At 39.3% G+C, this 26,299-nt stretch overlaps 1 protein-coding gene across 13 annotated transcripts in view; it reads left to right on the forward strand.

The window, feature by feature from the left end:
• ATP8B4 (ATPase phospholipid transporting 8B4 (putative)) overlaps window positions 1-26,299 on the forward strand; it is a 305,179-nt gene that overhangs the window by 164,510 nt on the left and 114,370 nt on the right. For all 13 annotated transcript variants that reach the window (XM_032624347.1, XM_032624361.1, XM_032624352.1 and 10 more), the window contains 3 exons: window positions 3,755-3,827; window positions 12,608-12,678; window positions 17,814-17,896. In XM_032624347.1, the coding sequence (XP_032480238.1) occupies window positions 3,755-3,827; window positions 12,608-12,678; window positions 17,814-17,896 (227 nt within the window). The remainder of the gene's footprint in view (window positions 1-3,754; window positions 3,828-12,607; window positions 12,679-17,813; window positions 17,897-26,299) is intronic.

A 26,299-nucleotide genomic window follows, 5' to 3' on the forward strand; every position in this document is an offset into this window, starting at 1 on the left:
AGCTAACTTATTACCCCAACTATTTTTGAAAAATCTGGTTCAAAGAAGCGTTAGCTAGATTATGTCCATTTCAAAACCTGAAGCAATTATGTGGTGATACTGATACTTGAAGCATATTTAAAAATCTTGGAGTTTCTTGATTCAGTGCAATTACATGAATTAACTTGCTTTCAGAGTATTTATATACTACAAATCCTCTACTAGAGTGGGAGGGCTTTTCTTGACAACGGTAAAAAGCAAAGTTTGAAGGTGCCGAGTCTACGGAGCCAAGTGTCATTTTCACGTCCCACAAGGCCACCCTGTGTTCCCTGCACAGAGCTATGACGCAAGCTTGCTTCAAACATGAGTCTTGGGAACAGCTGCACCGCACATGGAGGACCAGGGAGTGTGTGTTTTCGTTGTTTCAGGATGATGGCAAAATGAAATTACTATACAAGCTAAAATCTCAGAAGTCTAGAAATATTTTGAAGATGAGCCTTAAAGGAAATTTTCCTATCTGTCCCTCCAGTCTTCTGATATGTGTTTGATGTTATAAAGTCAGTGGTGGTGGTAGTGTGTAGGAAAAGAAAAATGGTGGGATTTAAAATATATTCGATTTAAATTCCTTTGCAGATCTTTATCAGTTTATACTTGTTAGTAAGTTTGGGTACTTTTGTAGCTATGATCCTTAGTGCTAACTGAAGTGTATCTCTGAGGTCCTAGTTAAAGGCAGTTATCATTACCTGGTAAGAAAGAATAGGAAATAACATTAAAAAAACTCCTCTGATTGTGTACATATTGATTGTTCTACAGATATATATTCAAATAAGAGGCTTAACCAAGACATCACACACAACATATGGTTTACTGATATTTCCAGGCCCTTTTTCTTCAAAACCCTAATTACATCTGTGGAGTGTTACTTTCTGCTCTCCAGAATAATCTGTTTTGTACTTCTTCCTCTTTGTTCAGTTTCTGGTAGCCTCTTCAAGTCATAACTTTCTGTCACAATCTTCTTTGTAAGAGTTATGCTCTCTTCTTGGTAGGATGCTGTGTACAAGTCTGACAAATGTGTCTGTGGGTTGGTTGTGTAGGTTATTGATGAAATAGTTGGATAGCGCTAGGGTCAGGGTCAACATCCAGGGAATACCACTTGCTGTTTTTTGTCATATTGGTCATTAGTTTTGGATAATATTTCCTTTGAGGACATTTCTCCCATGTTTGTGTAGCTTCGCAACAATATTTTGCTTCGAGTTCTGAAAATTTTATCACAAACATTGTTGCCTTGTGAACTTCTCTATAGCTCATAGCCCACAGAGGTGATATTGTGTCCTGTGGAATTTGTACATGTACATACCAGAAGGTTTTTAAGATTTCAAATACTGTTAGTCGTAGACTTTGGAAGTAAAGTGTTTGGAGTGCTCATTTTTAGGGAAGGAATTTCCATTGGAATAGGTGGAAAGGGGTAGGTGACCAAGGATAAGAGTAGGTGTTAGAAGATATCTGGAGTTACAAAGGGGCCTTTTGGGAAGAGGAGCTCTGAGGTATATGTTCTGGTCAGAGGGCAGACAGGTGGCAAGAGAGAAAGAGAGAGAAAGGAGTAGAGTGAGTTAAAGTAAGGGAGACTGGGCTCATACATGGTATTACAAATATTTTCTGCTTTCTTGGACTGTTGGATGATGTTAGCAGACTAATGGTCAGATCTTAGTGGGGGTTGGTCAGATGACTTATTCTGAGTGTTTTTCTATTTTTGGAAATATTTAATAGGTTAGAAAGTAGAGGGTAAAATACAGATAGGAGTGCGTGTGGGTAGGAGGAGAATGGGCCTGAGAATCTGGCATGAGGGAAGGGATTTTTCTCTACTTTATCACTTCTCTGTATTGTCCCAGTAGGAATCCATATTGACCATATCAGATTCTTTCTTATCAAGGATTCTTTGCATGCCCTGGGATTTTGCAAATTTTTTTCTTAAAGAGATTTTATTCCAGTATTTTTCCAAGTGTAGCAGTTAATTCAACTAATTCCCATGGATATCACCAGACTTTTAAAAACATATTCCCAATTGCTTTGGTTTTATGGGGGGAAATATTATGACAATAGACAAGTTAGAATTTATTACCCCAAATAGTGGCTATTGTTACTTACCCGTGCAAACTTAACTCTCAAGTGTGCATTTTAAAATGTATAAGAGGTCCTGTAGAGTTTCCTTTTACCTTGGGTTGATTTTTCCATTTTGGTGGAAGAGGTAGGACGTGGTCCTTTGTAGAGCTTATAGTATACAGGTAGGAGGAATCGAAGTTTGCAAATGGGACTTAGTATCATCTCAGCTTCTTCTTGAAGCAGATGCACTTTCATTTTATCTAAGATACTGTCTCCTGAGAAATGTCACTAATGCTCCAAAGGAGATACCCCAGGAGAAATAGACCAGCACATAATCTATCCATACCTGTAAAAATAAATAAAATGAGATTTAAAGACTTCCTAGGGTCTTTCATTGTCATTGAACTAGATAAAGTGCAGAAAAGTATGGCATTGGAAAAATGATTGAATTCTGGCTAGAGATGAAAATGCTGCAATTGAAAACTTTCCAGAACAACATGTACTTGGATCCGTATTAAAGAGAAATTTTTTGAGTGTTTAAGCCAAATGACCCAGCAGGGTTGATAGTGTGAGGCATATTTCATAGTTGTATAAATATTTAAAACTGTTTTCCAGCTTATAAAAGAAGTAAATTAGGTTGTTTCTTAAAAACTGCACAATGAAATTAACCTGCCCACCTTAACTTGTTGGGGAACCTGGCCTACTTGTCCCAGCCTTCTCTCCTAGAAGGGAATCGCTGAGAAAGAAGTGTGATGAAGGTCTCCAACTGGTTTACATGTCAGAGAACTTCAGAAAGGATGATTAGCATCACGGGTACTGCCACAGGTGGTCTGTTTCCAGATGGCCTGTCTGCCTAACTGTCGCGAGGGGCCTGACCAGCTAGACACAATAGCTTTTTGTCATAAACCCCTTTGAACTTGGTGAAGGGTAGACCTGCGGCTCCATTATATACATGAGCCTCGAAGAAAACAGTGCAACATCTTGACTGTGTTCTCAATTCTGAGCTGTTGGTCCTAGCCGTTAGAATGCCACCAAGCCTGCCCTTTGGCCAGAGTGCTGTGGATAATTTGTAGGCGGTCTTTCTTGTTCAGTGTTCTAAGGCTTCTTTTGTCACCCATTGCTGTTCTTGTCCTTTCCAGAATTTTTATTCTTTTCCTCTTACTTGCATTTTAGCTATTGCCCCCTTGCTTCTGTCTCCTTCACTTCTTGCCTCCAGTTAAACAGACTTCTGAGACGACAGCAGTGATGTTTCTATATTTATTAATACAGAGGTTGAAAAGAATGTTAATGATTGAATTTCTTTCTTTCCTTCCCCCTGAGTTTTTTTTTCTTTTAAATATTCTGCCCAAGGGTATGCAAGTAAGAGTTAATAGCTGCTGTATAAAGCTGGTACCATGGGGTGGTGGAAAGAGCACACAGCCAAGAGTTAGGCATTTTGAGTCTAGCCCCAGGGATAACTAACTCACTGGGTGTCTTTGGGCAAATCACTTGACTTCTCTGGGCCTTAGTTCCCACATCACTCAGGTAAAAGACTTTGTTATGCAAGGTTCTTTGGATTTAGTGTTCTAGAAAAAAAGTCTTATCAGCTTCTTCTGTCATATGATGCTCCATTGTGAATACATTCTCTTGATTCTTCTCTGTTCCCGAAAAACATTAATTTTGTTTTTGTTCTTAGACTGCAGAATGAAAAATGGATGAATGTCAAAGTGGGAGACATCATTAAATTAGAAAATAACCAGTTTGTTGCTGTGAGTATTGTTTAAGAAATTTATCTCAGGTTAAAATAGCATATGTACTAAAATATTTACATTTGCAAAGTTAGTAAATCTGCGCTAATTTAGCGTAATTAAGGAGGGAATACCAGGATGTATTATTAAAAAGTCTCAATTATAAAATATTTGAAAGACATTTAATTACTTTCAATAACCTGATAACTCAGATAAGGCTGAGTGATTATCACCTTGTTATTTCCTTTGGGAAATTAATAGATAAAAAATATTTAAAATCAGGCTGTCAATTGTTTGATGTAAATAAGAGCTTTTAAAATGCTCCAGAGTACTTTAAAAATAGTTCTCACATAGTTTGAATATTATCCCCCCAATAACGGAATTAATACTGGTAATGTGCAGTATCATAGAGGAAAAGATTAGCTATAGAAAGAGAGAATGGATGTTCTTTCCTGAATAATCGCGATCAGAAAATGTTGATTGAATGTTCTTAATAAATGCTATTTATGAGGTTTTACTTTGTATACCAAATGCACTATAACTTATATTCTCAAGCTGCCTGTGTTACAGTTTCCTTAATAAAATTCAAGGGGTCAGTCAAAACTAAAATATATGTGACTAACTATAGTTCGTATTAAATGCAAGGCTATAAAAGCTATCCAGATCAGAGATTAAAAATTGTAACGATTGTAGTCTTTCTGTCAAATATATATTAGATTACTCATGAAAATTTTTGTGTTAATGCCATTTTATTTATCAAGCTGTGTTCTTCATTAAATTTGAGACATTTTCCCATAGCATAAAACAAATGGCCCCAAGATCTATTTACAAGAACAACTCAGTTAAGACTCTTAAACATTCACTTTCAGAAACAGTCTTCTTTCATTAATGTATCGTCTGTGTATACTGATTCTCTGGAACAACCCATGCTAAGGTGACTAGTCAGTGGATAGGCCATTCAAAAAGAGTGCACACTTTACATAGAGAAGTGCTTATTTCTCTGACAACCTCAAGTCTCTAGAAAATAGCTGAGAGCCAAAAATAAGCAAAAAGGTGTTGGTGCAGCCAAAATGGAGGTCTCAGAGCCCACCGATGTAACCTGGGTTCCTTAGACCTAGGGCAGTCTGCCAGGTTTTCAAAACTTATTTACTTTTTTCGGACACAATTTAAAGTAGCATGTCCAGCTTATTTTCCAGCTCATTAAATACTAGGAGCAGTACACTGAGGGTAGCATGTGTTAGAAGAACATACCCTGTAGGAAAGATTGAGGCTTAGTGTAAAATACAGTGTAAGGATACTGGGTGGGGAATTGGATGAGAAGAGTCTTTGCTCCATTCCTTCAGTGACAGCACTTTATCTTCTCTGCCTTTCGTTTGTTTCTTCACATGTCAAATCCAGGTGCAAGAGCACACTATATGATCTCAGAGATCCCTTCCAGCCCGCAGTTGCTGTGATTCTCTGTCTGAGCTGAGACTAGACTACAAGATTCTTACAAGCAAGGAGCACATTGATTTGCCTGATCCATAACATCTAGTGCCATGTGGGATCATAGGGGGCAGTCAGTAAATGTTGGCTGAATGAATTAATGTCAATCTTTTCTAAGAAAGAAGACAGAAAAAAAAAAGAAAAGTGGTTATAAATTTCCAAAATTCAGGGTGTTCTGGATCCATGAGGTACTGATATGCCCTAATTAAGAAAAGATCACATATATTCAGGGTTCTTTGCTTGAGAAGAAAGGGCTCCATATAACTCATTTTGGTTCTACTTCCAATTAAGATAATTACAATGAAAAAGTTTTGGTGCTTCTTAGTGGATAACCTTAACTTTTTTTTTTTTAATGGGCATATATAGAATTCTAGGATGTGTGCATTCAAAAAAATTTTTTTGGAAATTACTTTATGCCAGGCATGGTGCTAGATATAGTGGAATTAGGAAAAATTAAAGGATCCCAAACACTTAACTATTATTTTATTTGGAATTATACTTCAGGGGAAATGCTAGGTAATTTCTGCTTAAGGTATTCAGTAAAAATAATGTTTTAAGAGCCCTATGGATATACTCTAACAAGGGTAAATATTGGACTGAACTCACTTATTCACTGATACTATACTATGTTCATTTATCAGATTCTTTGAGGTGAATCCCATAAAGGCAGGAGTCAAATTTGTGTCTCAAATCTCTTAACTCCAAGGACCTCATGGACAGCATATCTGTGCTCCAACTTGCCCTCTAGCCTTAATATTCTAATTTGCACTTCCCTTGGTCTTTGTTTTTAATTTAGTTGTATTTTCTGTGTTATAGAAAATAACACATGCTTGCTTGTTATTGCAAACCTTTCTGTGGAATGAAGCATGGAAGTCAAGTGTAAGTGCAGGCGTCACATGGAAGGAAACCAGTTCCATGAACGCATCATTATCATTGATTTAAAATGAATCCCACACTTAGATGAGTTTCCATGAAGTCAGTGATTCACGTGTCCCAGCACTGTCCAATAGAAATTTCTGCAGTGAAGAAAATGTTCTATATTTGTGCGTCCAAATATAGAACAGCCAGTAGCACCTTGTGGATACTGAGCACTGGAAATGTGGCTAGAACAACTGAATGTTAAATTCTATTTAATTTTAATTAATTTAGATTTAAATAGCCACGTGTGACTTGTGGCTACCTTACTGGACAGTGCAGATGTAGCCTTTTTATTGTGGCTACATGATGGGGTAGAAATGCTTACTCCCTACTCTTTCCTAGGTTCATCCTTCCTGTTTTCACTTGGAGGGGCAGCCCCAAAATAACACTAAGCGTCTTGCACCCCCTTGCGTGTTCCCCTCTCCCAGGAGTGACTTCTCCGATTGTTAAGTGTTGGGGTGGGGAGTGGTGTGCATGACCCGGCACCTCCTTCCTTCCCTTTCTCTTTGGGCTCTGTCTGTGTACAGAGAGTACATTCTGCCCAGCTCGTTCGAAGTACCAACTTTACAGGAGTAGATCCCCATGGTGGGGGTAGCGAGAGGGTCCAGGTAGTTTCGAGCTTCCAGAGGACTTCAACTATGACTAGATGAGTCTAACAGGGGTGAAGTGTTAGCAAGCCCACTGGGCCCACAGACCTAAAGCCTGGTCTCCAATAGCTTGATCAGTGACAAAGATGATATTTTTATCTCCATTGATCTCTGTCTGACTCATACAATTATAGCTTGTTGGTTTAATCTTTGGATAAGTGAGGAAGGGATTCCTTCAAACGCCAAAACACCACAGTGCCTCTTGATTAGGTCACTTTGTTCAAAGTTTATCCACGTGCGGCTACGCGGCACCTATGAAGCTGTTTTCGAGGACAAATAAGTGTTTCTGTGGGTGAACTGCTGTAATCACTTAGAAGTGCTAATATAACTTCCTATTCCCTGGCATCAGTTGGCAGGGGCTGTCAGAGAGCTTACATTTGGGGAGCAACGATCACAGGTCTCTAAAAGAGACTCACTTCGGAGTTACTGCACAGAGGTACATCTTGGGAAACCAGATCATGAAGATCATGATAATAATAGCTCGCCTTTATTGACTATGTGCCACATGACAGACAATATTACAAGCTCTTTATATGACTTAACTCATTTAATCCTCACATTATCCCAATGACGGCAGGTTATGTACTATTATTGTTCCCATTTTACAGACGAGAAAATGGAGGCACAGTGCCATCAGATAGCTTGTCAATAGGAGAGCCAGGAGTTTTAACCCCTCCCTTTACCATATGCTGCTCCTGCCTCCACTGGAAAAGTTGGTCCTGATTACCTTGCGACTGGGCTTCCAGAGTCAGGGCCTCTAGGCTTGGATGATGGAGGTGAAGTGGCCAGAGAATGTTGCACCCAATTCTGATGCATAACCTCTAGCTGTCCAAACTTAGAACTTCTAACTGGATTTATGTCACCATATCAGTACATTTTAAGGAAGGAAAGGAGCTTGCCTGAGATGACCAGTTAGCTGGTATGTTCAGAAGTTACTCACCTTTGTTTTCCCAATAAGGAAAACTGCCCCTTACCTTTTTAAAAAAATCTAAAACACTTTTGAGCTGAATTTCCAGAGCTCCTATTTTTACTGCGGGACCAAGAAAAAAAAAATCGTAGAGCATAATTCAGTTATCACAATGAGATTGACTTCCATTAGAAGAATTAAGTAAACTGTGTGAGAAAAACACACTGCAGAGTTCTTGATACTGCCAGAGCCTGGACCCTGGGAGCCAGGCCTACCTTCCTCCTTTACTTGACAGCAGTGCTCTTGTCTTGTTTGGCTCTTCTCATCTGGTGGTAGAAATAAACCTCTTACTGGACATGAGCATATTTGAACATCACATGAATTTAATTGTTTAGCTTATTTGAAAAACAGTCCACCCTCCATCCCCTCCACAAAAAGGCCTTCATGTTTTCAGTGTTTACAACAGTAAATTTTTGCTTTAGAACAAAGCGTTCTTCTGTTACAGAACTGAAAATTTCACCTTAAGAAATGAAAGGGCTAGTTTAACCTAACCTCCAGTGCTGACCATGGGCAGGCTTTGGCTTTCTCTTGACCCATCATCAGGGCATTTTCTCCAGTCTTTTTCAGCACTGTTTTTGGACATCCTTCCGGGGAGGCCATTTTGTGGTTGAATTGCCTTTTTTAGTTATTTTAAGTTTTATAGCTTCAAATCAGAGTTACTTGTTTTACTCTGATTGCTGAAATAAATCTTCCTTTTTCAAAAATATGTGAGACATTCAACATGCATTTGCTGGATCTGAAATTTAAATTTTAAATGAAAACATTAACTATAATCTTACCCATTTTCAGTTTTATGACTTCATTCTGACTTTTGTCCACATCGACATATTTTTCCATAAGTATAATCATACTGCATGAGCCATTTTGTATTCTTATTTTTGCACTGTAAAAGAATAAAAGAAAAGATAATTTTGTAGATGATAAAGAAAATAAAGAAGAATTCCACATGTGAGAATGGCTTAAAAAAAAATGAAGGGAGATCCAAATGTGGTGTTCCAATTAATTCTACAAATTTATCTTTCCATCACGTCATGAATCGAATCCCAATATTGTTTTACCATTGTAGTTTTGGTTTTTGAACACCAACGAAGTGAAATGCTGTCTGTTTTTCGTAGGTGTATTCCAGTGATTTTGTAGCCAACCAGTGGAAAGAGCATACATTTGGGGATCAGAGTTCCGAGTTCTAGCTTTGCCCTTTAACCTCCATGTGGCCATGAGTATGGCCTTATATTGCTTGGAGTCTTGGGATCCTCTATTAGATGTGATGAAACTTTCACCATGACTTTGTAAAGGGTATGGGCATTCCATGGGTTAATTTAGCTCATCTAGTGCTTGTGAGACCAGAAATTACCTTCCCAGGTTTCTTATACACACAGTGGGAACAATATTATCCCCTAATGGGGTTGTTGAGAGAATAAAGTGACGCAATTATGTGAGAGTGTTTTGTAAACCCTTAGAGAACTCTACAGCTTTCAGGTGTTATAATCACTTGAGGTTTTGCTTCATTTGTTCTTTAGTTCAACAGACATTAATCATGCCTAGTAAATCTAGGAGTCCAGTGTCATTGGCGTCTAGAACTCAAAGATGTTCAAGGTTTTCAAGGTTCCTCTGGCTGGTATATTTTTTTCTGGTTTCCGTGAAGCCCCTGCTTGGGCTTTTTGTTACCTGTGGAAGGTGGGAGAAGGAACATTGTGTTGAAAAACATTCCTTAATTCTTGGGAGACATAGCTGAGCCTTTCCTGGAAGGGCGTGGGGAAAAGGCACCAATAATTGACAGCAGAAAGTACGAATGGGGGTCTAAGGAAGATGGGTATGGTTGGAATTAACTGCTGCCTGGACCCCCCGTGAGCTCCAGTAATCACACCTTCCCTTCCCCGCGCTGCATTCCTGCTAACGCCTCTGCCTGCGGAGACCTGCCCTCCATTCCATCCAGAATGTTCCATCAGGCCTTTCCTCAACTACCAACCCGACGTGCTCCCTTTCTCATTTGCATTCCTCCCACAGCACTTGGTTAATAAGACACTTAGAACCCTTGTCATATTCTGCCTTTACTAAGCTATAAAATGCTGGAAGGTAAGAAGTTTTTATTTAATTTAGTACTCCAGGCAGTAAATGCCTTAGATTGCCTAGATTCACATCCTGGTGCCCTACTTACTATGTGGCCGCAAACAAGTTACTGAACCTCTCTGAGTCTCACTTTGTTTATCTGTAAAGTGGAGATAACAAGACCTACACTTAGGATTTCTTTGAGTTAAATAAAATATTGCATGTAAGGCTATTGGCACAGTGCCAGACACATAGTAAGTCCCCACCAAATTTTGGCTACTGGTATTATAAACACCTACAGCTCAAACACCAGTTTCTGGATCGACTAGGAATTGGGTCCCTGAGAGATACTAAAGGGATCAGTTTAAGGAGGACTGACTTGAGGCTCACAGAGTCATGGGGTTTGTTGGGCCCAAAGACCACCCATGTGTTGCTCCACTCCCTTCCCAGAACCTCTGACCAAAGGGCAACCCAGGACTAACAGGGCTGTTACTACAGCTCTCTTGCCCTTCCTTTCCAGAATGACTGCTGAGTGCACGTGGAAATAGGACGGCATGATGATGAGTGAGCTGGTCACTTATTCCACTGGATGCCTCTCTGGTTCTGCCCCTTCACACTTCCTCCTCAACTAATGAATTTAAAAAACTTGAAGGGAGAAGCTAGCAAAAGGAAAGACCAAGGCTCAGCAGTAGGGCAGGGAGAACAGAGGAAGAATGAGGGGAGGCAGGACAGAGATCAGGGAGTGGGAAAACAGGAGGAAGGTTCAGAGGACATAGAGAAAGGTGACAATGGAGGTGACAGGAGGAGGCAGGGAAGGTAGAAGACAGGAAGGTAGAAGTCCCAGGTCCCCAGGGGGTAGAGAGAACAGGAAGAGTTAGCCCAGAACCCGTGGGGTTTACAGTTCTCAGTTTATGCCTCTAGGAAGTTGAGTCACTGCTTAGGAAAGAATCTGGTCAGAAGGTGGCAGTGGTGACTCAGTCACATGTTCTGAGCCAACTGTGGCCAACAATTCCTCCCTTTGTTTATCAAAAATATGTCTTGAGGCAGCTGAGCTCAAAATTAAACTGTAACAAGAAAAAAGTAATGGTTCTTACTAGGCAGAGTTTTGAAGAAAAGCAACTCTAGGTACAAATGGATATCTTTCTCTAAACTTCACAACTATTTCAATCACAGATGATAGAATTAGGGAATTGTGGATTATTTTTGAAATGATCCTGTTAAACTTGGGGAGGAGACCCATAGGCCGAAGAGCATGAAGCTCTACTGCTATTGTGCCTTGTGCCTTTATTCATTGAAATTTAAATGTGAGAAATAAAATCAAGGTAAATTTTCATAACATTTTTCCACTTTAAACTCAAGATGGGTAATTTTTGGCTCAAGAGCGGCATACACTCTTCACATGTTCTCTTCAGAGCGGGTTTGCTCAGGTCACATTGTGAGAAGTCAGAAAATAAATAACTTCTGCCTTGACAGGTGTCTCTGGCTTTTTCATCCAGAGTTGAGGCGGAGCCTTGATAGTGCAAACCCATTTATTCGGTTAGGGGTTGTCACTGAGTTGCCTTTTAGTTCTGTTTTATTACAACTTAGACAAAACTATACCCCCTCCCCGCCACATGCACCTACACCACGCCTATTTTTGAGTTGAAAATTTAAAAGCTTGAGACAATGAAATCAGTGGATTGATTCTAAATTTAACCTCCAAGGTTTGAGAATGGAACAATTCAAATATTTAAAAAACAAAGATAAGAAACGTTTACAGTTTTGGAATGCCAGTTGTACATTTAGACAGAGCTAAAAAATTGTTAGGCTAATATGTCAAAATAAATTGCCAGAATTTTAGTCAGTTCTTTTTAGACATGTAAAACCTTCAGAATTTCATAAAAACCCTCATTTAAAAATCAGTTTTGAAATTTCAAATAAACAATTTCCCAATGTAGAAAGCTACCAGAATTCTAAAACTGAATTGTGATGGGTCATTTCCAAAACACAAATGGATGGCCGAATAGAATAATTTATCTCTGTGAAAAACCAGCTTCCCACCTCTGAATGTTTTCTGTTTACCATGTTTTCTATTCTATCCTGCCCTCTTGCTTAGCCCCTGCTTTTCTTCTCTTTCCCTTTTCTTACATGCCACCATCTTTTTATTTTCTCTTGCTTATGTTTTAATCTTGTTTTTCCTTTAATCCTTTTCTCTTTTAAAAATTTCCTTGCCTCTCTTATTTTTTCTATTGTTTTCAGTTTCCTCCATCCTACTTTACTTTTGTCTTTCCCCATCTTCTTTCCCTGCCTCAGCTCTTAACTGATAACCACGGAATTAAAGTATGTGCATATAAGTATTTCCAGTTATCTTATTTATTGGGGAAAGTTTTATATTTCCCATTAGTAATTATCAAAGAAAGAAAATAGAATTTTATGTATTTCTATGAGATATACACATTTTATATAGAAATATATAAAAATTTAAACATTTCTATTAAAAAAATAAAGTGGCTATTAATTTATATGCTATCTCTCCCCTTGCTTATGTTCTGATGGTCAAGGGCATGCAAACCAGGAACAAGGAAGTGGAGGGTGGCTTTGATTCAGGGCATATGGTAGAGAGGTGGAACAGAACTTCACCTCTCACTTTTTTTCTAAGGCTCTAATGGCTCATTAGTAGTGGAGGGATGATACAGTGTAGAAGGCTTTCAATCAATCTTCCCTTTTCAAGTATTCTTTATCCTGGTTTTTCAAAATAGGCTGATCTGCTTCTCCTATCAAGTAGTGAGCCACATGGCCTCTGTTATATTGAAACTGCTGAACTTGATGGGTAAGTTATTAAGGTCAAAATAATTATTTAGATTGGTTTTCAATTTATTTAAGAGTAATAGCTTTAGACAGCCACATAGAACAGGGAGACCAGTTCGGTGCTTTGTGACCACCTAGAGGGGTGGGATAGGGAGGGTGGGAGGGAGGGAGATGCAAGAGGGAAGAGATATGGGGATATATGTATATGTATAACTGATTCACTTTGTTATAAAGCAGAAACTAACACACCATTGTAAAGCAGTTATACTCCAATAAAGATGTTAAAAAAAAAAAGAGTAATAGCTTTAGAAACAGAACCTAACTTAAACCTTAAACCTTATTCTTAGATGTGGTATATGTATACAATGGAATATTACTCAGCCATAAAAAAGAACAAAATAATGCCATTTGTAGCAACATGGATGGACCTAGAGATTATCATACTAAGTGAAGTAAGTCAGACAGAGAACGACAAGTACCATAAGATATCGCTTATACGTGGAATCTAAAAAAAAATGATACAAAGGAACTTATTTCAAAGCATAGACTCACAGACATAGAAAACAAATTTATGGTTACCAAAGGGAAGGGGGGAGGGATAAATTAGGGATTTGAGATTAACAGATACACACTACTATATATAAAATAGATAAACAACAACAAGGACCTACTTTATAACATAGGGAACTATATTCAATATCTTGTAATAACCTATAATGGAAAAGAATCTGAAAAAGAATATATATATGTATATATATATATATATATATATAACTGAAGAACTTTTCTGTACACCTGAAATATTGTAAATCAACGCTATTTCAATCAAAAAAAAATCTAAAAAGGCCCTAATGCTTCATTTTACTTTCTTGGAAGAAATAAGACTCTAAATTGCAAAGTCCATTTGCTAATTACTTTGCAGATCTTGTGAAGCCTCTGTTTTTTCTCTTAAATTTATTTCTTTCAGAAACAGCGAGCTAAACATATATACGTAAATAGCTTTACACAGGGACTTTTCACTGAGATTCCCTGGAAGGGTTTTCTGTTTGTTTGTTTGTTTTTAATTTCAAGTGATTGTCTAAGGAAAATGAGAGGAGTGACAATCAAGATCCCTTGAAGAGGGCTTCCCTGGTGGCGCAGTGATTGAGAGTCTGCCTGCCAATGCAGGGGACACGGGTTCGTGCCCCGGTCCGGGAGGATCCCACATGCCGTGGAGCAGCTGGGAAAAGATCCCTTGAAGAAAGAGGACTGATGTTACTTTAGAAGGCAACTTTTGGAACTGGGTCAAATGAAGATGTAGAGAGATAAGAGAGAAATGGAGTAGGATGCAGTTTTGACATGGATGCTAATTTGGAATTTAGTTATAGACTGTATAGTAATTCTGTTTCAGTGGATTCAGTTTGTCTGTCTGACATCAAAATATTTATTGAATGCTTACATTTTAAAGATACTATATGTGTGCTTTAGATGAATTTCATCATTTAATCCTAACGTAGGTACTATATAAGCCCTGTTGTACAGGTGAGAAAATGAAGGCTTAGAGAGATGAAATAATTTGTCCCAAACTTCTAGAGAGTGAAGCCAGGACTCAAACCTGGCAGCTGACCAAAGAGCCCATGGTTTTAGCCACTGCTTTCAAAATAAATGCTGTATTGAGCTATCCAAATAGAGTTCAGCCTGTATGATCTTACCCTTGGTCTGGGCAGAAGCTAAAATAGTGCTAAGAGGGAAATTTATAGCCCTATATGTATACACTTGAAAAGAGAAAAAGCCTCCAATCAATGATCTAATCTTCCATCTCATGAACCTAGAAAATAGCAAAATAAACTCAAATCAAGCAGAAGGGAGGAGATAAAGAGTCGAAACCAATGAATTTGAAAATAGAAAAACAATAGAGAAAAGTCAATGAAACAGAGAGCTAGTTCTTTGAAAACATCAATAAAATAAACAAACTTTTAAGAAGACGGGGAAAGAAAAAAAGAGAGAAGACCCAAGTTAACAATATCATGAATGAACCAGGGGATATTATGACAGATCCTGAAGTCATCAAAAGGATATGGAAATACTACAAACCACTCTATATACATTAATTTAACAAAGTAGATAAAATGGACCACTTCATCGGAAAACAAACTATCAGAACCCATCCAATATGAAATGGATAATTTGAATAGCCCTGTAGCTATTAAGGAAACTGAATTCAAATGTAAAATATAAAACTATAGGGGCTTCCCTGGTGGCGCAGTGGTTGAGAGTCCGCCTGCCAATGCAGGGGACACGGGTTCGTGCCCCCGTCCGGGAAGATCCCACATGCTGCGGAGTGGCTGGGCCTGTGAGCCATGGCCGCTGAGCCTGAGCGTCTGGAGCCTGTGCTCCGCAACGGGAGAGGCCACAACAGTGAGAGGCCCGCGTACCACAAAAAAACAAAACAAAACTATAAAATCTTTAGAGAAAAACATAGTAGAAAATCTTCAAGATTTAGGGCTAGTCAAAGAGTTCTTAGATTTGATCCCAAAAGTGTAATACATAAAAGGAAAATTTGACAAACTGGAATTCATCAAATTAAAAGTTTTTTCTGTGCAAAAGACCCTGTTAAGAGGGTGAAAAAATAAGGTACAGACTAGGAGAAAATATTTGCAACCTATCTACCTGGCAAAGGACTTGTATCTTGAAAATATTAAAAATCCTCAAAACCCCACAGTAAAAAAACTAAACAATCCAGTTAGAAAATTGGCAAATGACATGAAGGGACATTTCACTAAAGGTGATATACAGATGGCAAATAAGCACACAAAAAGATGTTCAACAACATTAGCCATTAGGGATATTAAAATTAGAACCACAATGACATATCACTTCCCACCTATCAGAATAACTAAAAGAAAAAATAGTGAGAACTCTAAATGCTGGCAAGGATGTTGGGAAACAGGGTCACTCACACATTGCTGATGGGAATGTAAAAGGCTACAATCACTTTGGAAAAGAGTTTGGCAGTTTCTTAAAATGCTAAACATGTAACTACCATATCACCCAGCAGTTTCATTCCCAGACATTTATCCCAGAGGAATGACATATGTTTACACAAAAACTTATATACAAATGTTTGGGGCAGCTTTATTTGTAATATCCAAACGCTAGAAACAACTTATATGTTCTTCAACAGGTGAGTGGTTGAACAAACTGTGGTATATCCATATCGTGCAATATTACTGAGCAATAAAAAGGAATGAACTATTGATACATGCGACAACCTGGATGAATCTTCACAGAATCATTTTGAGTGGACAGAAACCAATCCCAAAGGGTCACATACTGTATTATTTCATTTATGTAACATCACTATAAAATTAGAGTAGTGGACAGCAGATTAGGGATTGCTAGGAGTTAAAGATGGGTTTCAGGAGGCAGGGAAGTGAGTGTGTCCATAAAGGGAGACTGAAGGAATCCTTGTGGTGATGGGAATGTTCTGGATCTTGACTGTCAATGTCAGTATCCTGCTCATGATATTGTGATATAGTTGTGCAAGATGGTACCAGAGGGGAAATTGAGTAAAGGGTACAAAGGATCTTTCTGTATTGTTTCTTATGCTGAGAATCATTTTGAAGTTTATCAAGATATTGAGGCAGATTAAGGAAGAGTATGAAGGTAGTAATCAGGAGTTTTGGAAAAGGAACTTTTTTTTAATCAGTAAGGTCTATGTGTGATTATTCTTCCCCTTTAGCTTCCACATCTGAAGGTGGAAGTGAGCTGGTACAGAGAATCCTGAGGAAGTAACTTAACGTGATGATGATGAACTTTGATGAGTGACGGGATTTATGGTCATGGAACGAGGGCTGTCTGGTCCAGCTGGTGTGACTGACTGTTTCAATTATTTGAAAAGTCGTTTAAATGACCCAACTCATTTCGGTCCTTTAACCTCAACACCACTGTCTCACTCTTTTCCATCAAGCCCAGCTCAATATCTGCCTCAATTATGAAGTTATTCTTGACTATTTCAATCCCTACACATCTCTGCCTCCTACGAATTGATAGATTTAGATCAATAAGGTTACTTTTAAACAAAGACATTTCAATTATACATTCAACTTAATATTTCATGCAGAAAGGTGTTTCACCAATGGGCATTCCTTGGGCTGGGTATATATTGTCGTAACATGATTGTGAAGCTCACTCATGGGAAGTTTAGATTAAATGCAGTCTCAGGTACCTGCTCAGTTCTCTAAATTCAATTATTTCACGGTTTGGCATGTACTTCTAAAAGGCGATATTTGCTTTTTTACCTACCACTTGTTTCCTGCAAGAGGACAGTAACCTTTAGTGGCTGCATTGAGGTTCATGAGTGACTATGGTATATATTCAATCAATATTTGTTGACTGAATTAGCCCACTACTAAACATCCCATAAAGGTAGAACTCTGACAGATGATCTTAAGTTACGGTAGAAGAGAATTAGGTTGAACTCAGTGAGGAAACTGGCATTGCAAACTTTTTAAACACAAGACTTTAGTGATGGTCATAGAATCTTCACTGCTGGTCATTTCACGAATACCAGAGAGCCATCTGTCCAGTGTATATGTGGTCTTGCCTGGAAGAAGATGACCAGCTCACTGTGATCTACTTAGTTCTTGTCTAGTTGTGTGATTCTAGACTTATGGGATTCTTGGCTTGACTCTCCAAGAAAAAGAAAGCTGTATTCCTTTTCCCATTTGAATTTCAGCTACTGTGAAATAGCCATGACCATCTCTTACAAGTAAAACTCCTACATAGATAGCAGACTCTGGAGTGATACTGGCCTCCTTTTTTTGGCAACTGTGTTCCCATTCCTAATGTGTTTTGTAACTCATGCATGATGTCTAAGTAGGTTTGAATGAAAGCATATTTATTACATCCTCTGTTTTTTCAAATAGCAAAACAGATTACTCTGTTGTTACACAGATGTGCCGTGGGTGGAATGCCAGCTCTTAGGAGCCTGCAAAGCCCTGTCCATTTTCCAGAGGTAGTGTGGGAGGTGTGAATGACATTCAGAGGGAGTTTCTTGAATCTCTTGTGTTGGATTTTGCATGTGCTGAGATTGCTGAAGTGTCCCTGATGGCTTTGTGTGAGATGCTGTTGGGTTGTTCCATTTAAAAGTTCATGCCATGTCAATTAATTTCACAGGGAAACGAACCTTAAAGTGCGCCATGCGCTATCAGTTACCTCAGAACTTGGAGCAGATATTAGCAGACTTGCAAAGTTTGATGGTAAGTGTTTAAAACTGACAAAAATCTCAAAAAGCTTTTGTAACAAAGCAATGTAACAAACTAATTATATGAAATTCAATTTATGTTTCTTTTTATTTGGTGGAAGGACATAAAATTCTGCAGGCATCAAAGCCTGTAATCTCTTCTCACACTAAAGAGTAAAAGTGTTTTACTCTTTTACTCTCCAAGGGGAGAATGGCTTTATCAGTTCATCGTTCCTTTCATCCTTGTTTCCTCTTCTCTAGATCTCGTTCTCTCTAGTCCCACGATACTCTTCACTTGCCTGACCTAGATCTCCTTGGAGCCTTATGCAGACATGCTGAGGATGAATACAGGCCACACTCATATTTCTAGCTTTAACCAGCCATCCATTCTCTGGCTCCATAACAAAGGCCAAACACTAGACTGCAGACTTCATGAAGACAGTAATCCTGCCTCATATATTTCTGTGTCTTTCAGAGTGCCTGGTATAATGTCTTAAAGATAGCAGGTGTTCTAGGAGAATATTCTGATTTATTAGTCAGTTGGTCAGCTGTTGCACTTTATTTTAGACCATGGTTTTGCTATCACCATCTTCACATCATTCAACCCAGTCCCCTGCTCCTCAGCATGGTCTCTCTTGCCTGTTCTACTCCAGCTGTGTTGTTCTTTTCTGTTAAAGCTGTTGCAGAGAAACAGAATCCTTCGAGTCAAAGCAGAGATCCATTAGTGGTAGGATTCTAGGCACCCTGACAGACTGTGGGAGAATCTTTGGGTCTTTCTGGCGCCCCTCAGTGGTTTCTTGCTTTACACACTTATAGGTCTGGCCTTGAATATCAGTATTTCCTTATAGATTGGTTTTATTTATTAACAAATGTTTATGAGTTTCAGACTATCTTTCAAAATGTTTTCTTTGGAGTCCACTAAAGGAAAATGTGGACAAGGGTCTTAGCATGATCCCATGAGTTAGAGCACAGGCAAATTTAATTTTAAAGTTTCTCAGTGGACAGCTTAGAGTTTATACTGCCTGTGCTTTGCATTTGCTTGTAAACTCCCTCTGATTCTGTTAATATTTTAGTCTTTCTTAAATGAGTGGTGTTGTAGAAAACGTTTATAGAAAACAAATTGTTCCTCCAGTGTGAGATTTAAGTCAAGGGAATAACCAGGAAACTGAATGGCCCAAGAAATATGTTGATTAGATTAAAACAAATTACACATTTTCTACTAAGTATTTTTTTCAATGAAATGTTACTGTTACATGAATCCAAGAAAAGTAAATTGTGCTGATGAATCAAAATACTTTCTTAAAATATGTCATAGAATATTTATGGAGTCCTAAAAGGGCAAAAGCTAAATGTAATTTACTCATTTCTTTCCTGGCAGGATTGTACCTTTACACCTCTGTCAGTTTATGAGGAGGTAAAAATTCATGGCTTTTTGCTTACTTTACCATCAAAAAGAAGAAAATGATGTTATAATTACCAGTTCATTTTCTTTCACAGATACTGGTACAGATAGCCTACACTATGATTCAGTTACAAACAGCCCTGAAATCATAGTGACATAAACAGTTGAAGTTTATTTCTTCCTCATATCACATCTGATGCAGGTTGGGTGGCCTTCTTCTTCTTGTAGCCGTGATGCCTAGACTAATGCCCTTTAAGGTGAGCACATCACAGTAAGGATGAGATGAAAGAGACAAACTGACTTTCAACTGCTCTTCCTCTCACGTTTCGTCGGCCAGCGTGGGTCACATGGGCCTGACCTAACTGCAAGGGAGGCTGGGAAATAACGAGTATGGATATTTGTTGAGTACTGTCTCTACCACACGCATCCTCTGACCATAGGTCAGTTCCAGGGTAGTGTATAAAGGGCCAGGCTGGATTAGGTAGACTTTTTTTTTTTTTTTTTGCGGTACGCGGGCCTTTCACTGTTGTGGCCTCTCCCGTTGCGGAGCACAGGCTCCAGACGCGCAGGCTCAGCGGCCATGGCTCACGGGCCCAGCCGCTCCGCAGCATGTGGGATCCTCCCGGACCGGGGCACGAACCCGTGTCCCCTGCATCGGCAGGCAGACTCTCAACCACTGCGCCACCAGGGAAGCCCTAGGTAGACTTCTTACTTGGAACTGCAGGAATGGGGCCAAGAATCCTCCTTCTCAGCATGACTCCTTATAGTTTTAGTCCCCCTTTCCCTGCTTGACTTTTTCTTCTCATAGCACTTATCACCATCTGGCATCCTCTACAAACTGCTTATTTTCTGTTTATTATTATTGTCGATCGCTACCTGCTGCCATGGAAGCTGCACAGGGATCTTCGTTTTGCTCACTGATATATGCCAAGTCCCTAGAACAAAGCTCAAAAAATACTTGCTGAATGCATGAATAAATGGTCACAGGTGCCGGAGAATGGGGGAAAGGATCAGCCTCAGGCCCCAGAGAGACTTGATAGAGCAAAGGAGTGGCCTAAGGTAAGGGATTGAGAGTGGAGTGTGAAACGATGGGGTGAGGAGGAGGCTTCCTGATGGGAACTTGTAAGACAAAGCAAGGGTGTTGGGTCCCCTTCTGCTGGAGGGCAGTGGCTAGGAGAGGGGTCATCTGGTGGTTTTACAATGTCTTATCTTCAGAATCTTTTCTCCAAACACAATTTAACACAAAAATCCCAAATTTAAACCAATACACGTGGTGCTGCTTGGGCTGAAACAGGAAAATACCTAAACTAATTCCTTTATCACAGATGGGATAACAGGTCCTGAGAGGTCAGAGGATTTGCATATATATATAAATAGTCTTTTGTTAATGCTTCATAAACTTTATTTTAAAAGTGTATTAATATTTATTACTTAATAGTTGTGGCCTGAATTTGCTTCACATAGCACAGATAATTCACCAAATCTCCAACATATAATTGTTTTCCCAAATAAAGGCAACACAGACCCCTCTTTTCTCTCATTTATACGTAAACTGTGGTCACTTTTCAGAGAAGATGTAATGCCAAATTTTTGAGGCTGGTATGCTTCTGGGCTAAATACCAGATTTCTGCTAAAGTTACTCTTTCATTCTTAAATCTTGGGTTGAATTTCAATCTACCTTAAAGTTCAAGGCAATTTGTTGTTCCGTGGGTTTAGCCATATTAATATATGATTTCTTGGGCTTCCCTGGTGGTGCAGTGGTTGAGAGTCTGCCTGCCGATGCAGGGGACACGGGTTTGTGCCCCGGTCCGGGAGGATCCCACATGCCGCGGAGCGGCTGGGCCCGTGAGCCATGGCCGCTGAGCCTGCGCGTCTGGAGCCTGTGCTCCGCAATGGGAGAGGCCACAACAGTGAGAGGCCCGCGTACCGCAAAAAAAAAAAAAAAAAAAAAATATATATATATATATATATATATATATGATATTTCCAAGAAAGCATTCGAAAATGAACGGAGAGATTAGGGGGAAATACTGTAAATTAGATCCAATATACAAATTAGATTTCCCCTGTTGGCAGCCAAATTTAAAGGCGAAGAGAGTGATGCAAGATGTGGAAAAGTTTTTGAAAGAGTTGGGACAGTTAACAAACCCCAAATCCTTCCCACAATTGCTTTTGCTTTCTTATAACCTTCAACTTTTCCTTCATTTCCTTTTCTCCGAGCCCTAGTTTTAAGTTCAGTCTCTCCCTGCCTCTGTGACACACACATTCACACACGGTATACTATATACACACATTTCTCTAATGACCCCATTTCACCATTTTTCTTTCCTCTGTTTTTGCATTATTTTTAACTATTCTCTTTACATCTTCCTCTTTCACTCTTTATTTTAGTTTACTTATCTCCTCTACCCACATTGTCTCTTTTTCTGTTATTTTTTATCTTTTCTGTTTTCATCACTCTCTATTAATTAGTTTATTAAGTTTATTCATTAAGCACCCCTAAGGACAAGATGCAATACAAAGTATGTAGAATTATAACACATCTTCACATGTATTATCAAGGTTCTTTTGATCCTTTTACTCCTCCAGTCTTCTTCTATCCCCTCTTTTATGTCTCCTCTGTTAACCTTTGTCATAATGGGGTATCAGTAGATTTCAAATTTTCTTCTGGTGACTAAAAACAGATTTCCTTGAATCATGGGAATTAAAACCAGATATTGCATCTTTTAGCTTAAATTAAAAGTATGATATCAGCACTGTGTACACTTGGAAATGCCCTGCCTGGCTATGGCAAGGTCTAATAGATGAGACATGTGTGAGGCATGCCCTTTCTGTCTGTGCTAAGAATATCTTTTAGCTTGTGACTTCTGGGAAGATCTGGGTATGGTCTTATTTTTGCTTCTAGTTACCATGTGGTTTTTCTTCTGAGATTTGTCAAAATACTTTCTTAACACCAAACTACAGTTTTTTGTCCTTGTGTCATAAGGACATATCACATCTTCTAAGTAGCTAAAGACCTGAGTTTCCCAGTCCTAACCCTAGAGAAGTCCCCACTGGGAACTCCAAACTGGGGACAAGACCAAGAGTCAAAACTGAGATGGGTAGGGCTCCAGGATGTCTCTTGTAAGTCTCCCCACCTCCCCACTTTTGCTCTTAAACCCAAGGACAGTATCTTGTTGGTGGCCTCTTTAGGCATGGCATGAGCTTTTATTTTTTTTTTTTAAAGATTGTCACTTCAGACTACTTTTTTTTAAAAAAATTATTTATTTATTTTTGGCTGCGTTGGGTCTTTGTTGCTGCACGCAGGCTTTTCTCTGGTTGCTGCGAGCAGGGGCTACCTACTCTTGGTTGCGGTGCAAGGGCTTCTTGTTGCGGTGGCTTCTCTTGTTGCGGAGCATGGGCTCTAGGCGCACGGGCTTCAGCAGTTGTGGCTGGAGGGCTCTAGAGCACAGGCTCAGTAGTTGTGGCACACGGGCTTAGTTGCTCTTAGTGGCACGTGGGATTTTCCGGACCAGGGATGGAACCCATGTCCCCTGCATTGGCAGGCGGATTCTTAACCACTGCGCCACCAGAGCAGCCCAGGCATGGCATGAGCTTTCATTCATTCTTTTCTTTCTTTTATCCATTCACTCAGTCACCTGTTCATTTATCCACTAAATGTATATTTAACACAATGGCAAGGGGATACAGTGTTTAGTAAGCCTGGGGAAACAGTGGTTAATAGGTCAGATACAGGCCTTGCTTTCATAGCACTTATAGCCCAGGGGAGAAGACAGACTTGAACAAGAGCTCATTCCCAAAGAAGCCTTTAATTAGATAAAAGTCCTAAAGTTCTCAGTCCCTACACATGATGTTGACACATGAAGAAGTACTCACTATGTACCAGGCACCATGCTAAGTAATTGCACATATTATCTTACTAAATCCTTACAGGCCTGGGAGGAAGAGATTATTATTACTTCCAACTTATGGGCAAGGAATTTGAATCCTAGATAAATTGAATAACTTTCCCAAGGTCCCAGGGTTACTAAGTGGAGGAGTTAGAATATGAACCTAGGACTGCTGGCAAAGCCTAGTCTATGAAAGGGCATGAGAGGCTCTAAACTGTAAACAGAAAGGCAGCATGGGAGAGTCAGGGGAATCAGCATGACTGCTTAGCTCCTGATCAGGGTAAGATACACATTTCAAGAATATTTGAAACCTGAAAATGCAAAATGAATTTCCAGAGATCAAGTCCATCCAGGACTCAGATGACATCATCATGTTTTTAAAAAGTAGCAAATGTTCTCAGTGTTCTTGAATGTCAGGATCCCCGAGAAGAGCTCATAGGAGAGCTGGCCAAACATAGAGACCAGCACATGCAAGACAGAGGTGGGTTTTGGTAGGTAAATCCATTTATTTGAAAAGTTCTCATATAAATATTTTTATACATTTCAAACATCAGAAAAAAATGATATGTAGTCTGTTGAATTTTATAAAAAAAGATACATAACTTGACTTAAAATTATAACAAGTATAAAAATAGAGTGGATCTTGATTTTTTATGTTGAAGTCTTACAGGAATTGACAAGATTTACAAATAATAACTGGAAATAGTTTCAATTATACATTTGTAAACTGGTCATTCTTATGCCTTGGGGAAAGCCACGGATGTAAATTGTCCAAATGTGCTTAAGACTCTTTTGCATATTGTTACTGGCTGGACTAAGGTCTGTTTTTTGCAAATATGACAAGTTTACATATTTTGTATGACTGTTAATACTGAGTTTCAAACCAGGGAAAGGTTGACTCTTTTTTTTTTTTTTTTGCGGTACGCGGGCCTCTTACTGTTGTGGCCTCTCCCATTGCGGAGGACAGGCTCCGGACGCACAGGCTCAGCGGCCATGGCTCACAGGTCTAGCCACTCCGTGGTATGTGGGATCTTCCCGGACTGGGGCACGAACCCGTGTCCCCTGCATCGGCAGGAGGACTCTCAACCACTGTGCCACCAGGGAACCCCCTTGGTTGACTCTTTATTTCAGGAATCTTTGTGTGTTTTTGTGAGCCTTTCTGAAGAAGAGCATGTGTGTAATTAAAACACAGAAAAACAAGCATCTCTTTTTGGTTAAACAAACAAACAAACACACAGAAAGGCTTGGTTAGCATCTTGTGACTTTTTAAACTTATCAGATATGTTTCCTATTCACCTGGACAGAAGCACAGCCTAACAACAAAGCTGGTGTGACTGTGTAAGGCATAGATGCCTTGTGAAGACAAGGAGGAATAACTCTTCTCTTTACTGCTGGTGTTGATGTGGCCATTATGGTGGTGATGATGGGTGGCTAAGGCTTAATAGTTGAAGAATAATGAGGTTTTAGAAAATGGGAAGGTGACATTCTTCTTTCTAAGAAAAAATAAGTATTTATCACAATCATCAGGGCAATAGTAGGGGGCAGTCTTCTAAACGCTAAGAAGCTCTTGGCTGGAGAAACTCTTGAACAGCAGTGATGATGTCTTATTTATTTGTTTTTAAACTTACCTATTTATTTATCTATTTTTGGCTGCGTTGGGTCTCCATTGTTGCGTGCCGGCTTTCTCTAGTTGTGGCGAACAGGGGCTGCTCTTCATTGCGGTATGTTGTGGTGCATGGACTTCTCATTGCGGTGGCTTCTCTTGTTGTGGAGCATGGGATCTAGGCATGCGGGCTTCAGTAGTTGTGGCTCGTGGGATCAGTAGTTGTGGCACGCAAGCTCTAGAGCACAGGCTCAGTAGTTGTGATGCACAGGCTTAGTTGCTCCGCAGCATGGGGGATCTCCTTGGACTAGGGATCGAACCCGTGTCCCCTGCATTGACAGGCGAATTCTTAACCATTGCGCCACCAGGGAAGTCCCAGGATGTCTTATTTAATAGGTAATTGTCTTAGGGAAGAGTTGTAGCGCAGATAATCAAGAAGCATTGCTAATAATAATATCCATAAAGAAAAAAAGCCAACTGCTCTGGAAAAATCTTGAAGTATTGGGTACTGAATTCCATTTTCATGATAAACTATAGATTTCCACTTTAAGATAAACACTTTAGTTTGAGAAGGTTATTAGGATGGTAATTAACCAACAATCCAGCTGACTAAATTTAGAATGCCGGCAGGGTTCGCAGGGTTCGCAGGGTTCGGAGTGAAATCTTGTGGATTTTGTTCGGTATGGCCTAGAGTATTTCTGTGTGATTGCAAACTGGATGAATTGCTATCTGCTTACACGTCTGTTATCTTCAGAGAAGCAAACAACTGTGACTAGCTAGTTTCATTATATTTATACTTCATTATTGACATGATTTTTTCCCCAGTTATTTTCTTGTTCATTAAAGATGACTTTGTTCTCTAAACGTGTGTTCAGTGAATAATTATGTGAGAAACAATGCTATTTTTCCTAAACTGTTTTCTCATCCATTGTCATCTGTTTACTGCCTCTTAACTCTGACACAATTAGCAAAGGGAAGAAAGGTCCTACAGTTTTTCTCTAGTCCTTATTTTGCTTTATGAGAGGAATATAGTTTTGATTGCTTCTGATGTGCTTTAAGTTGCCCACCTTGTTTTCAGTGTTTTCAGATCTATTTGTATCCCTTTAGAGTTAGGACAACCTAAGTCCCCCATTGTGGCTGGGCGATTAGGTCTTCCAATCCCCTTTATCATATTACCATAGAAATATACCACTTCTTTCATTCATCTTAGATCTACTCTAATACTTATATCATCTCCCAGTCTCTCTCTTAAAACCATCTTTCCATCCATCTCCCCAACAAGTATTTATTAAGATCCTATTATGGAGCCAGTATGATGGGTTATGGGGATATAGAAGTGAATCCAGTGCTCCCTTCAAAGAAACCTGCTCACCCCTTTTGGAAAGAGGCAGAAGAGACATTGGGAAGCTTGTGTTTTGTGCTAACAGGGCTAAAAGGGGGAGGCTGAGCACTTCTAAAGTTAAAAAAAAAGTAGTTTGGCTTTGTTCTTGCCACTTTGTTTTGACTAGGCCCTGTATTTAGTAT

The sequence above is a fragment of the Phocoena sinus genome, chromosome 2 (genome assembly GCF_008692025.1).
Source record: "Phocoena sinus isolate mPhoSin1 chromosome 2, mPhoSin1.pri, whole genome shotgun sequence".
Lineage (NCBI taxonomy): Eukaryota > Metazoa > Chordata > Mammalia > Artiodactyla > Phocoenidae > Phocoena > Phocoena sinus.